This window comes from Saccopteryx leptura, chromosome 6 (genome assembly GCF_036850995.1).
Source record: "Saccopteryx leptura isolate mSacLep1 chromosome 6, mSacLep1_pri_phased_curated, whole genome shotgun sequence".
Lineage (NCBI taxonomy): Eukaryota > Metazoa > Chordata > Mammalia > Chiroptera > Emballonuridae > Saccopteryx > Saccopteryx leptura.
Genome location: NC_089508.1, coordinates 124,937,290 through 124,951,751, shown reverse-complemented (window position 1 = coordinate 124,951,751; position 14,462 = coordinate 124,937,290). Strand labels below are relative to the sequence as shown.

The 14,462-nt window shown below is 44.4% G+C and overlaps 1 protein-coding gene across 3 annotated transcripts in view; it reads right to left on the bottom strand.

Annotated features, from left to right (window-relative positions):
• THSD4 (thrombospondin type 1 domain containing 4) overlaps window positions 1-14,462 on the bottom strand; it is a 715,204-nt gene that overhangs the window by 241,018 nt on the left and 459,724 nt on the right. The window contains exon 1 of one of the 3 annotated variants that reach the window (XM_066388580.1): window positions 9,936-10,166. The exons of the other annotated variants lie outside the window; for them this stretch is intronic. Within the exon in view, the coding sequence (XP_066244677.1) occupies window positions 9,936-10,007 (72 nt within the window). The 5' untranslated portion in view covers window positions 10,008-10,166. Of the gene's footprint in view, window positions 1-9,935; window positions 10,167-14,462 lie in introns of those variants that run through there. 3 annotated transcript variants of the gene reach the window in all.

Below are 14,462 nucleotides of genomic sequence, written 5' to 3'. Positions count from 1 at the left end.
ATCAATAGATGCACAAAAAGCCTTTGATAAAATCCAGCACCCATTTATGATCAAAACTCTCAGCAAAGTGGGAATACAGGGAACATACTTCAACATGATAAAAATCCATCTATGACAAACCCACAGCCAACATCATACTCAATGGGCAAAAATTAAAAGCAATCCCTTTAAGATAAGGAACAAGGCAGGGGTGCCCCCTTTCACCACTCTATTCAACATAGTTCTGGAAGTCCTAGCCACAGCAATTGGACAAGAAGAAGAAATCAAAGGCATCCAAATTGGAAAGGAAGAAGTAAAGCTATCATTATTTGCAGATGATATGATATTGTATATAGAAAACCCTAAAGTCTCAGTCAGAAAACTACTGGACCTGCTAAAAGAATTCAGCAAGGTGGCAGGATATAAAATTAATATTCAGAAATCAGAGGCATTTTTATACACCAACAATGAACTGTCTGAAAAAGAAGTTAAGAAAACAATCCCCTTCACTATTGCAACAAAAATAATAAAGTACTTAGGAGTAAATTTAACCAAGGAAGTTAAAGACTTGTACTTGGAAAATTATAAAACATTGATAAAAGAAATTAAGGAAGATACAAACAAGTGGAAGCATATACCGTGTTCATGGATAGGAAGAATAAACATCATTAAAATGTCTATATTACCCAAAGCAATTTATAAATTCAATGCAATTCACATTAAAATACCAATGACACACTTCAAAGATATAGAACAAATATTCCAAAAATTTGTATGGAACCAAAAAAGAACATGAATAACCTCAGCAATCTTGAAAATGAAGAATAAAGCAGGTGGTGTCATACTTCCTGATATCAAGTTATACTACAAGGCCATTGTACTCAAAACAGCTTGGTTCTGGCATAATAACAGGCATATAGATCAATGAAACAGAATAGAGAACCCAGAAATAAACCCACACCTTTATGGACAATTGATATTTGACAAAGGACCTCCTTTGAGCATACGATGGAGTAAAGACAGTCTCTTTAATAAATGGTGTTGGGAAAATTGGATAGGTACATGCAAAAAAGTGAAACTAGACCACCAACTTACACCACTCACAAAAATAAACTCAAAATGGAAAAAAACTTAAATGTAAGCTGTGAAACCATAAGCATCTTAGAAGAAAACATAGGCAGTAAGCTCTCTGACATCTCTCACAGGAATATATGTACTGATTTATCTCCACGAGCAAGTGAAATAAAGGACAGGATGAACAAATGGGACTATATCAAACTAAAAAGCTTTTGCATAGCTAAAGACAATATGAACAAAATAAAAAGACAAACCACACAATGGGAGAACATATTCAACAATACGTCTGATAAGGGGTTAATAACCAAAATTTACAAAGAACTTGTAAAACTCAATACTGGGAAGATACACAATCCAATCAAAAAATGGGCAAAAGAAATGAATAGATACTTTTCCAAAGAGGACATACATAAGGCCAATAGGCCTATGAAAAAATGTTCAATATCACTAATCATTAGAGAAATGCAAATTAAAACTACAATGAGATATCACCTCACACCAGTCAGAATGGTGCTCATTAACAAAACCACACATATTAGGTGCTGGCAAGGATGTGGAGAAAAGGGAACCCTCCTGCATTGCTGGTGGGAATGCAGACTGGTGCAGCCACTGTGAGAACTGTATGGAGATCCCTCAAAAAATTAAAAATGGAACTGCCTTTTGACCCAGCCATCCCACCTTTAGGAATATATCCTAAGAACACCACATCAATGATACAAAAGAAGAAATGCACCCTCATGTTTATGGCAGCATTGCTTACAATAGCCAAGATCTGGAAACAGCCCAAGTGTCCGTCAGTGGACAAGTGGATTAAAAAGCTGTGGTACATATACACAATGCGGCCATGGAAAAGAAGGAAATCTTACCTTTTGCGACAACATGGATGGACCTGGAAACTATTATGTTAAGTGAAATAAGCCAGGCAGAGAAATAAAAATATCATATGACCTCACTCATTTGAGGAATCTAATGAGTGAAGTGAGGAATGGAATAGAGGCAGAGGAGGAATCAAAGGGACCAGAAGGAAAGCAGATGAGAGGATGGGATCAGAGAAGGGAAAGAGATTGGTGAAATTATATATACACAATACAGCGTTATAGAGAGCAGGAAAGCAAATCCTGGAGGGAAGGGGGGAGGATATTGGGGGGAGGGGGGCAAGGGGCATGTGGAGGGGAACATGGGGGTGGGGGGATGTATTCAGTGGGACACTTGAATCTATGTAAACATAATAAATTTAAATCAATAAAAAAAATCCATGCACACATATGTGAAGAGACATGTCCTAAAATGTTCATCGCAGCATTATTTATAATAGAATAAAACCCCAAACAAACCTTGAAAGAACCAAACTCTCAACAGGAAGAAAGGTGGTATGTTACACAGAGGAACAGTACGCAGCAGTGTAAAGGAGGGGCCCACAGCTACACCCCACATCGCGTAGAATACATAATCAAGCTGAACATTTCTATAACTCAAAACCAAACAAAAATCAAACAATATTCTTTAGAGATACACACACACACATATAATTATTAAAATAAAAAGCAAGGAAATGACAACCATCAAATTCAGGATGATGGATGGCTCTCCTTGGGGGAGAGTAGTGGGCAGGCTGTCCCCGAGGAACGGCATGCAGTATCAGGAATGCTTTATTCCTTTAGTTGGTTGGGTTCATAGGTGTTTGTCTTATTATTCTGTTTCAATACTTGCTTATATGTTACATGTATTCTCCTATATACGTATATTAAATATTACACTTTTTTTTAGAAATGAAAGAAAATATAGTCAAAGACCACTCTTCCACATAAGGGCTGGTTTTATGACTGAGTTCAACAAACTTTCAAGAAAAGGCTAACTCTGTGTTATTTACACCATATCAAAGCACACTGAAAGATGACAAACTTCTGGATTTATTTTATAAAGCTAGCAAAACCCTAGTCTAGCACAATAAAGGAGCCCCAGGCCAACAGTGCTTATAAAAACAGAAGACAAAATTCAAAATAAATATTTACACATCAAATCCAGTAGTGAATTTAATGAATAAATCACCATGATTAAGATAGTTCCAAGAATGCAAAGACAATCCAACATTAAGAAATCTATTACTATAATTCACTGTACAAGTAGGTAAATGGAGAAAACTGTATGAGCCCTTTGATGAAGTCAAACACTGTTTGATAAAATTCAACTGTCATTCTTGATAAAACTTTAGTGGGGAACTTATAACTAGATAAAATTCTCTACCTAAACCAATTGGCAGGCATACACATAGTGATGAAATATTATAAGTTTTCATATTTACATCTGGAAAACAAGTGTATGCCCTTTCTTTGCTATAGCCCAATGCTGTACACTGGAAGTCCTAGCATGCACAGTCAGACAAGAGGTAGAAACAAAAGGCACCAGCTATCAGAAAAGAAGCAGCAAAACCACATCTAGCCATATGACATACGACATTTTTAATTATTTTCTTTAAATACTGAAAGCGACAAGTTGTAAGCATTATTTGCAAGTTGCATAACACATACATACATGCATAGACATACACGTATGCTCACATCCTTATGCTTGTAAATGTGTAGAAATGGTTCTAGAAGGGCAGTTGCTAAATTGCTGACAATGGCTTCATCAGAGGCTGGAAGAAGGACGGGAGGAGGTGAAGGGAAAGAGAGACCTTTGGCTTCTTATTCCTTGTGTTTCTTTATTGCTTGAATTTGGTTTTACAACAACAGCTTTCATAATTAAAAATAAAATTAAAAGTGTCAAAAGTTCCACAGCTGGACACAGTCCACCCAAGGCCCAAACTCAGGCCTCGCTTTAGCACACAGTTGGTTTTTGATTTTAGACATCAGAAGGTGAAAGAAAGGGAACCTCTGAGAACTATGCACAAGAATCACCACTGAACGCATTACATTGATCCTGCTTTCCTATTTGCTACAAACAATGCTTCAGGGACTCATAATGATGGCTAGCTTTTCACACAGGCTATCACTGCTTACAAAGAAATACTACGTTCATCATTTGATTTAATTTAATCCTATAAAATCTGCAACCAGAAAATGTTCCACGGTGGTAATTAAAATGGACATTCCATGAAAAGATAGTCTTGACCCTGGCCAGTTGGTTCAGTTGTAGAGCATTAGCCCAGTATGTGGATGTCCCAGGTTCAATTCCAGTCAGTGCACACAGGAGAAGTGACCATCTGCTTCTCCATCCATCCTCTTCTTGCTTATCTCTCTCTCTCTCTCTCTCTCTCTCTCTCTCTCTCCCTCCCTCCCTCCCTCCTGCAGCCATGGCTTGACTGGAGTGAGTTGGCCCTGGGCACTGAGGATAGCTCCATGGACCCCGCGCTAAGAAGAACTCGGTTGCTGAGCAATGGAGCAACGCCCCAGATTGGCAGAGCGTCACCCCCTAGTGGGCTTGCCAGGTGGATCCTGGTTGGGGCACATGTGGGAGTCTGTCTCTGCCTCCCCTCCTCTCACTGAATTAAAAAAAAATTAAAAAGATAAGATAGTCTTAAAAATGTAGACATGGAATTTCTGGAAGTTTCAAAGGCAGATAGAACAAGTCTAGCCCTCACGCTCCAGGTGACTGAAAAGCCCCCTGCCACACCTCACAATGCACGCTTCTGTAATCTGAACTAAGCACTGTTTCCAGAATATGCAATGTTCTTATTTATGGGGCTCTACAGATCTTTCCCCTCTGTCTGGAATGTCCTCCCTCCCTCTTTTTCCACTTAGAATGCCTTACTTATTTGTGCAGAAAAGAGTTAACAAACATAGCGACCTGAATGTTCTCCTTTAAAAAAGACCTGCTTATGAGGTTGGCCATTGGCTGTCCTCCGGGAACTTGGATTCAAGGAGGGTCCTCACTAGTCTCAGAACTGGTAAGAGTGGCTCAATGTGCCCACACTGTACAGACAACATGATTTATGTCAAACACCTGCTCCCTTTCTGCGAGTCTATAATGTTGGCACACGGGAGGTGGAGAGGGTGCCTGTGTGGCCAGCGCCCAGCAAAAGCTCTGGGTGCTGAGTCTCTAATAAGCTTTTCTTGTTGGCAACAATCCCCACATATTGTCACACCACTGCTGGAGGATTCTGCGTGTCCTGCGTGCCTCCCCCAGGAGAGGAGTCTCAGACACTTGTGCCTGGCTTGTGACTTCGCCCCATGCACCTTTCTTCTAGTAACTGTTCTGCGTTCTGTCACTGGAACAGCTCAAAGCTATGGGTGCAGCTATGAGCTGGGCTAGCCAATCACTGAACCTGGGGGGTTGTCCTGAAGGCCCCAAATATACTGCCTGTCAAGCCTCAGTTCAATACGACCCGGTTTGTGGAATTTCCCTCTTACTCTCTTAGGTGGATCACGATGCTTCTTTGCATCTGCTCTTGCAATTAAAGAGAATTTCCCACCACATGACCATTAATGGTTTGTGCTGTGCTCCTTTCAAAGCATGAGCTTGTTGAATACAAAGACCGTACCCTCAACTTTCCATTTCTCAGCACTGAGGTGGCACACCCTGACAGCATTTGCAACAGTAACGGTAGTAATAGCCAATAGTGCTATTTACTATTTGTCTGACACATCAAGCTCAGAGGTCTACACATACCATCCAACCAGCCCTTAGAGCAGCGACTATTATCCTCACTATAAAAATGCAAAGAAAAACAGGGGTTGCAAGCAGGTGCTAAATAAGTAGAATGAGTCACCTAGAGACTATCATTTTGGCCTCTGAGGAAGGACTTAACTGAGCTGCGCCTCAGTGGCATGGCCATTAGCTCATGTACACTTCGCCTTCACACGTGCTATGAGCTATTGCTGAGGACGTTACCTTCCATTGCACATATTTAACTTATTATGAAGTGATTTATTATTATAGTCTCTCACCTGCTGTTCTCCCTCCCCCAGACACTCTGTTTCTCTCCCCATTTTCTTGCATAACCTTCCAGAGAAAGGATGGACAAATAGGTTAACTCATTTCATACAAGGGTAGCATTTTACACACTTTGTTCTGCATCTTGCTGCTCCTACCTAACAACATCCTGGTTGTCATTTCTTATCAGGTCATACAGAGTAACTGTATTCTTTTGAACACCTGCACATTGTCCCTTATGAAGGGACAGTTAGGTAATTGCAACAGCCTAATTATGAAAGATGTCTCAGTATTGTGCACATTGAGTTGATCTATATCAGCAGTTCTCAACCTGTGGGTTGCGACCCCGGCGGGGGTTTTCCGATGGCTTTAGGCGACCCCTGTGTTTTGGTCATTCGACCCCCGCCGGGGTCACGACCCACAGGTTGAGAACCGCTGATCTATGTGATAAAGTCTTAGAAATGGGAAAAGCAGTGTCAAAGAGATGCTTATTGTTTACTTATTTTTATTTAAAAATACAGATACGTTTTCACATGCCATGAAATTTGCTCTTTGAAAGGGTACAATGCAGTGGTGTTTAGTATAGTCACAAAACTGCAACTAGTACCACTATCTAATTCAAAAACAGTGCCACCACCAGGAAAAGAAACACTGTACTCATTAGCAGTCAAGATAGAAAAAAATTTTTTTGATAGGTTTTGTCAAATTGCTTCATCAAAGTTAAGATAAACATCTTTTGGACTCACTTCTAGGAGTTTATCTCACCCAATATATGTCACTGTACAGGTTTCTAGTTGCTTCTCCCTCCTCCTCCCCACTGATATCAGTATCTTATTGATTTTACCTAAGAGGGCAAATTCAATTTTAGCGGGAAATTGCCCCCCACAGCCCAACTCTGCTGCATTCTACAAAGAAACTGGACCCTGGCATGCTCCTCACATGGACAAATGCACCCAAAATCTGGGCTGACCTTTCTGTCCTTTCCACTCTTTTAGGGGATGCACACACTCGTACAAGTGAGCACGGCTGCTATCCTAATTTTGACAAAAGCGAAGACGTTCTAGTGTCCTGTTTTCTTAGTTTAATGTTTCTGCCACCTCAGATCTGTGCACCAATGCCACACCAGGTTGCTCTGTCCTTGGACGCCAGTTGTTGGCACCAAAAGTGCCAGCTACAGGATGCCAAGGGAGGCTCGGCTTTGAATTACAGTCTCTCCTCCCACCACCTGCCAGCCCCTGCCCTTCTGCAAGGACCTCACAGCCTAGAAAGTGGACTGAATTTGCCGAGTGGCTCCCAGCCCGCATGCTGAGAACACGACCAGCTAAGCAAGCACCACGAGGTATAGGCTTTCTTCTCCTTTCTTTCTTTCCGCTTATGTGTTTTTATGAACATCCAAAAGGAAGATAATTAAAACCTGCAAAAAAACTGGCTAGCAGAGAGAGAATGGAAACCCCAGTGACTTGGGGACAACACCACATGTTTATGGGCGAGTTTCGTAAGGAACAAGCCTATAACAACAGCTTCTTTTAAATAAATAGCACATTCTTCAAAGCCCCATATAAACTACATTCTTTTTTTTTTTTTTTCTGTATTTTTCTGAAGCCGGAAACTGGGAGAGACAGTCAGACAGACTCCCGCATGCGCCCAACCGGGATCCATCCGGCACACCCACCAGGGGGCGACGCTCTGCCCACCAGGGGGCGATGCTCTGCCCCTCAGGGGCATCGCTCTGTTGCGACCAGAGCCACTCTAGCGCCTGGGGCAGAGGCCAAGGAGCCATCCCCAGCGCCCGGGCCATCTTTGCTCCAATGGAGCCTCGGCTGCGGGAGGGGAAGAGAGAGACAGAGAGGAAGGAGAGGGGGAGGGGTGGAGAAGCAGATGGGCACTTCTCCTGTGTGCCCTGGCCGGGAATCGAACCCGGGACTTCCACACGCCAGGCCGACACTCTACCACTGAGCCAACTGGCCAGAGCCTAAACTACATTCTTTTTAAGGAGAGTGGGGGGAGCTACTCATGTTTCTCCCCCATCATTTCATTTCCAACAAGGGAGAAAGAGTCCCACAAATTGTCCAGTTTCATAGCAGCACATGGTTGTGGACCAAAGCTCTGCGGCACCCACATGCACAAGCACATGCACACACACACACATGCGGGAGGAAGGAAAACAAGGAAGGAAAAGAGAAAAAGACACACAAAGGAGCAGAGAAGCAGGCATCTTGGTGTGACTGGGCTTTCTGGCTACTAGGCACTCATACTTTAACTCAAAACACAGAAGTTCCGCTTTCTTCTCCTTCCCAAGCACTGAGAGCCATTGGAACAGCAGTAAGACTTGGACGAGCCCGTGCCCTTCCCAGTTCATTTTCCATTTGCTCTGCTGATTGTAAAGTGAAACAGAGCCCCTCTCGCCTCTCTGCATGTGACACAAGGCTGGGATTCACACACATTCCAGAGTGGCCTTCCCTGGGAGCCAGCTGTGCCCAGGTAACTGAAGCCTGCCCTTGGCCCCTGCTGTTAATAAGAGTAATTGGCACACCACTGCGGGCTGCTGGGCGCTGTGATTTGCTCCATACGGGGGTCTCCCCGGACCATCTGCACATGCAGTAGTGATGGAAATATTTTCCACATGAGCTCTCTCCTCTCACATGCCGAAGTGCTCAGGGCTGAGCGAGGCTGGCCCCTTTGTCATTTACTCTGCACAGTGAAACATTAACAGGGAAGTTTGGTTATGGTTTACTTTTAGCTTCCAGCATCACTAACCTGTTCAGGTCCTCCAGTTCGCATTCAAGACCTGGATCCCCCCACTATGACACACCCCATCCTAGCCACGGGCACAGAAAATATCTGCAGAGCAGAGGACATGGGTTTACTAATCAGCTAAAAGCCTAGAACAAGTGACGTCTTTCTGCATGCCTCAAGCCACATGTTTGTCTGAAAAGAGCAACAAGCTTGCTGAAACCACAGCTGGCTGTGGGCTAGGTGCGGCAGGTGGGTGAGGAGGCGCTCTCCTGCCGTTGCTTTGAGAACAGGGAAAGTAATTACATTAGGCTTGCAGAGCCTGCTCTCTCCTGACAATGCCAACAAAAGACAAGGCTGTGTGAAGTGGCCCCTTGGCCTTTCTAAGAGACACACACTTTGACTTGGCTTTTCAAAGAGGAAGATGGATTCAGGGAAAAGGCTATCCTTGCATTACCCAAGCGTCTCTGACTTCACCAGCGTAAGGAGTGCAAGGAGTGGATGAGGGAAATGTGTTGTGGGCAAGGGTACACACACCTAAGTGCTTCCCTCTCCAGCCCACAGGAGCATCCTTTCCAGTCTCTGTCTGCAGGCATCTGTGATGTGCAGAACTGTGTGCAGCAAGCATATAAGCTAAACCAATACAAACAAATCATCCTCATGGGCCTCTAATGTGCCTCCTTCTCTGGTAGAGCTGGGCACATTCCTAGCCCTTACATGTATCCCTATCTATCCTTCTGCAAATCTGTGATTGAAAGCCACGCACAAATTTCCCAAACATATCAAAGCAAAAAAAAACAAACAACAAACCCAAAACAAAAAACCAAAGAAATCCCAAAACAACAACAAAAAGAAAAACTGAGACAAAGGCAGTGGAAGAAGGAAGAACACAATTCCTCTAGCATGCACATTCTCTTTGCTACGCTGGAGAAAAGTTCTCAGACGGTCCCAGCGCCTGTTGGAACCCAGCAGGCACGTTTTCATCCCAGCAGTGGCTGGGGAAGCATGCGCCCCCTGGCATCTGTCAGCAAGGCCAGGCCGTGCCTGCTCCCCAGGGTGGCGACTCTAACCTCAGAGCTCGATTCTAGAAATCACAGGCTCTCTAAGAGGAAAAGAAGCCTGCTTCTTAACAAATGGCCAGGCAAGCCTAAAACAGCAGTAGTGTAAGAATGACTCTCTGCAGCCCCGTTCCCTGATCCCTCTTGATAGATAGAAAAGGAAATCTAATACTGACAAAAAATACAACTTCTGACAAGATATTTTATTTGGCTTACCTCTCCCCCAGGTCTTGCTAACACTGCTGTTTGAACGTGGAGCAATGTTAATATCAGGTAGCTGACAAACATTATTACCCAAGGTTAGAACTATGCTAGAGGAGAGCTCCGTCTGCCAAGTGCTAACAGCTAGCAGATGCACTTGTGTACCGGGATTCCAGCCCTGGAGTTCTGCTAGGCACCGCGCTGCTCCCTCTGCTCTCCCGCTCTGGACTACCCGGAGCTCCGAGCTCAGCCTCTGCTCACTCAGCTTGCTGGCTCGGGAGAAAACTGGTAAGCTGATCCCTTCATGTAATAACTTCTCCCAGCTGGGGGAGGGGACAGGAGCCAGCTGGGAGCTAGGGGGTGGGGGGTGGTGGGGGCTGCCTCTTTAACAGAAAGCAGAAAGGGGAGGGACAGAAATGATCAATGTGGAGTCCTGCATCTGGTCTAATTCATGAAAAGGCTCCAAGGTAAGCACTCCACATGCAGGGGGACGACCCCAGCTTCATCGTTGGAGGCAGGCAGGAGTCCGTGAGCTGCAGCAGAATGAGCTCCAGGCTAGGAGCTGGGAGACCCGGAGGAGGGGGCTTCCTAGTCCAGCATCCACTACCAACAAGCTGTGTGTGCCTGGGTAAGATGCCAGTCCTCTCTAGGCACCAGCTGGTTTTCTGACTGATAGAATCAAGGGTTGGGAGCATGACCTCCGAGTTCCCTTTTAGTCCCGATGTGATGGCTAGAAATCTAGCCTGCATTATCAAGGGCAGCCTCAAAGGGAAAAAAATATCACAAGGATGCTGTGTTTTGTGCACTCATCATTTGGACACAAATGGATGGGAATTGGAGGAGTCACTGTATCCCCCTCCTGCTGCCTCCCTGGATCACCTAGCCAAGAGCTGGAGGAATGAGAACTGAGAGTGTAAATGCTGATGGTAAGGTGGGAGCAGGCGAAGCCCAGGTGATAAGATGGTTCCAGCAGAGCGCAATGAAGGGCAAGATAGTTTAAAAGAAAACTCTCTGGGTAAAGTCAGGTGAACCAGGTTGGGACTTGGGGGCACAGGTAGTGTGGGAACAGATGGGAGCAGGTGCTGCTGAAGCCCCCTGAAACACACCTTAGTGCCAGTTCTTATTGTGAGATAGCAGGACTTGAGGTGTGAAACAGGTTGGGAAGCCACCAAATATTAGGGTCTACTTAAAATGGGCACAAGGAGTCATTCTGGGGCTGTTGGTGGCCACAGAGGATAGGGTGATGGCACAGTGCAGTGAGAACAGCTGCCTGGGTCCCTGCAACCCAGCAGACCCATGCAAACCTCAGGTCTGCTGCGGACTCTGGGGGAGTCTGCGGATGACTATTTGACCTCAGCGAACCCAGCTGTCCCACATATGAAGTGGGGAAAGGCCATGTGATTATTATGACGATTATCAATTAGGTCACAAGCCATAAAACCTGGCACCATTCCAACACACAGGACGTGCTGAAGACGCTTTCTCTTGGATTGGAATAAATATTGGCACCGGGTCCGAGGTGTGGGTGTTTTCCGCATTAATGAGAAAACTTGAAACCAAACTGCCGTCTGTTGGCATCTCAGAGCGTTTATTTTCACTAGTCACATGACAGTTTAGTAGTGGGGAGTTCTCTGGCAGCTTGGTGGTGGGACTTACAGTCCCTTTTGCAAGATGGTACAGTGAAGGATGTCCAGTGAGAGAAAGGAACTGTCTCTCTTCTCCCCACTTTCATCTCTTCCTCCTCCCCCTTATTTATTTATTTATTTATTTATTTATTTATTATCATTATTATTAGTTTGGCTGGGTCTGTTCTGCTCTGTGACTTGAAGGGGCACTGTCTTCCACTCAGTGGCTTCACCACAAATGCAGAAATTGTCTAAGAAAGCAGAGTTCTTGAAAGTCCAGTGGTCTTGTCTAGTCCAGGGGCTGGGGAACTTTCTGTGAAGGGACAGTGAGTTACCATTTCCTGTTTGCAGGCTATCTGGTTTCCATGGCAACTACTCACCTCTGGTGCTGCAGCCCAGAGCAGCCCCAGACAAGACACACAGGGAAGGCCAGGCTGGGTTCCAATAAAACTTTACTTATAGAAGCAGGCAGTGGGCCAGACATGGCCACAGCTTGTCAACCCCTGGCCTAGACACTTCCCAATCACCCTTGCACCCACTGCAAGCTGACTTTTGACCTCTGTTCCACTTTACAAGGACTCTGGAAATATCACCAGTTAGTCCCTGGGTCACAAAATACATGCAAAGGATAATGTTTCAGGGCTTATCATATTTGAGTCCTTTGCAGCATTAGCTACTATTTTTTTTTCATAGTGTGTGAAATATACACAACATAAAATTTACCATTTTAACCATTTTTAACTGTACCACTTAGCGGCATTAAGTATATTCACAATGTTGTGTAACCATCACCACTATCCAGTTCTATAACTTTTTCATCTTCCCAAACAGAAACTCTGTATTCATTAAATAATAACACCCTATTCCTCTTCTCCTTGCACCCCCGGCCCAACTCCTGGTAACCTCTATTCAACTTTCTGTCTGTATGAATTTGCCTATTCTTGGTTGCTCATATAAGTGGGATCCTAGAATATTTGCCCTTTTACGCTGGGCTTGCTACACTCAGCATAATGTTTCCAAGGTTTATCCATGTGGCAGCACGCATCAGGACTTCATTCCTTTTGAAGGCTGAGTAATATTCCACTGCATGGACATACCACACTGTGTTTACCCATTCAGCTGTTGACAGACACTTGGATTGCTCTTATCTCCTGGCTATTGTGAGTAATATCATCACAAGCATGAGTGCACAAGTATCTGTTTGAATCCCTGCCTTTAGTTCTTTTGGATATGGGAACTGCCAGACCACAGAGTAACTTCATGATTAACCTTTGTGAGGAGCCACCAAGCTGTTTGCTACAGTGGCTGCCCACATTACACCCCACTGGCAAGGCAGAAAGGTTACAACTTCCCCACATCCTTGCCCACACTTATTTTACACTTTTTGACAATAGTCATCATAACGGGTATGAAGTGCATATATACCCTTTTTTATGAACCATCTTTAGCTTCCAGAACACTCTCTAGTTTTCCTTTGCCTCCAATTAGCCAACGGGCTTTGAGCACCAGGGGCCCCAGCATTATCCTGAGAACATGACAGACACTGTCTCATGGCATCCTGACAATAGCCTTATTAGCTTAAATAACTTGCCCCATGTCACACTGGGTAGGTGGCAAAGCCAGTATACTGGCCCCAGTGGTCTACCTCTAGAACCTAATGACTACCTGTCACTGTCACTACTCGTATGGACAGGCTCTTATCTCCTTGCCACCTCCTGGGCCTAGCCACTGAACACCTGTGGCCTCAATCGCCCTTTAAATGCCAGACTCTCCACAACAGTCTTGAGCCAATTCTTCCTTCTGACCTCTGTACCCCTATATCCAATTGCCTAATGGGCACTTGGATCTTTCAAAAGTATTCCAGGCCCTGGCCAGTTGGCTCAGTGGTAGAGCATTGGCCCAGCATGTGGATGCCTTGATTTTGATTCCCAATCAGGGCACACAGGAAGGCAACCATCTACTTCTCCACCTCTCTCCCTTCTCTCTCCTTTCCTCCTACAGCCATGGCTCGATTGGCTAGAGCAAATTGGCCCCAAGCATTGAGGAGGGCTCCACGGCCTCACCTTGAGCATTAAAATAGCTCGGTTGCCAAGCAATGGAGCAATGGCCTCAGATGGGCAGAGCATCACCTGGTAGGGGGGTTACTGGGTGGATCCAGGTTGGGGTGCATGCGGGAGTCTGTCTCTCTACCTCCCGGCCTCTCGCTTAATTAAAAAAAAATAGTACACCAAAATGAACAAGTCTAAAGCTGAAGTAACGTTTCCTAGAAACCTGTGAATGACACCATTTCCCATCTTCTAATTCCTGAAGGTTGGAAACTGGGTATTATCTTGAATCTTCCTACTTCCTTGTTTCTTATCTGAACCATCACCAAGTCTGACTGAGTTTCCCCCAGCCTGTCCGTGTCCCCAGATTCCTGCTGGCCTGCTCCCATCCCCTGCCACCATCTCCTCCTGATGTTTTGTAGCAGAGTCTTGATCCAGCCTGTTCTCCTTCCTGTCTTCCTTCCCACCGCCACCCCAGGCTTGTTCTACAGTGGAAATCCATCATGTCACTCCCCTGATTCTTTAAAAAAACATTTTATTTTTAAATAATTTTATATTATAGAGTAGTTGTAACGATAGTGCAGTTGTCACTGTGGGTTTTCACCTGCTTCCTCCTAATGTTCATGTCTTAAATATGGAAACTCTTCTCAAATTGTTTATATAAGTGCCAAATATTGAAAACCAACCATTGATCAAGACTAAGTGAGTAATCTGTGACAATTATAAAACGGGACACTCTGCAGTAAAACAAATAAATGAAAGAAAAGAAAAAATTGAGCTTACTTCCTAAGTAATGATATGAAACATCTCCAAAATTTGTTATTAACTGAAAAAAAAGTATCATGCATAACAATGTGATTGTCCCACTGTTT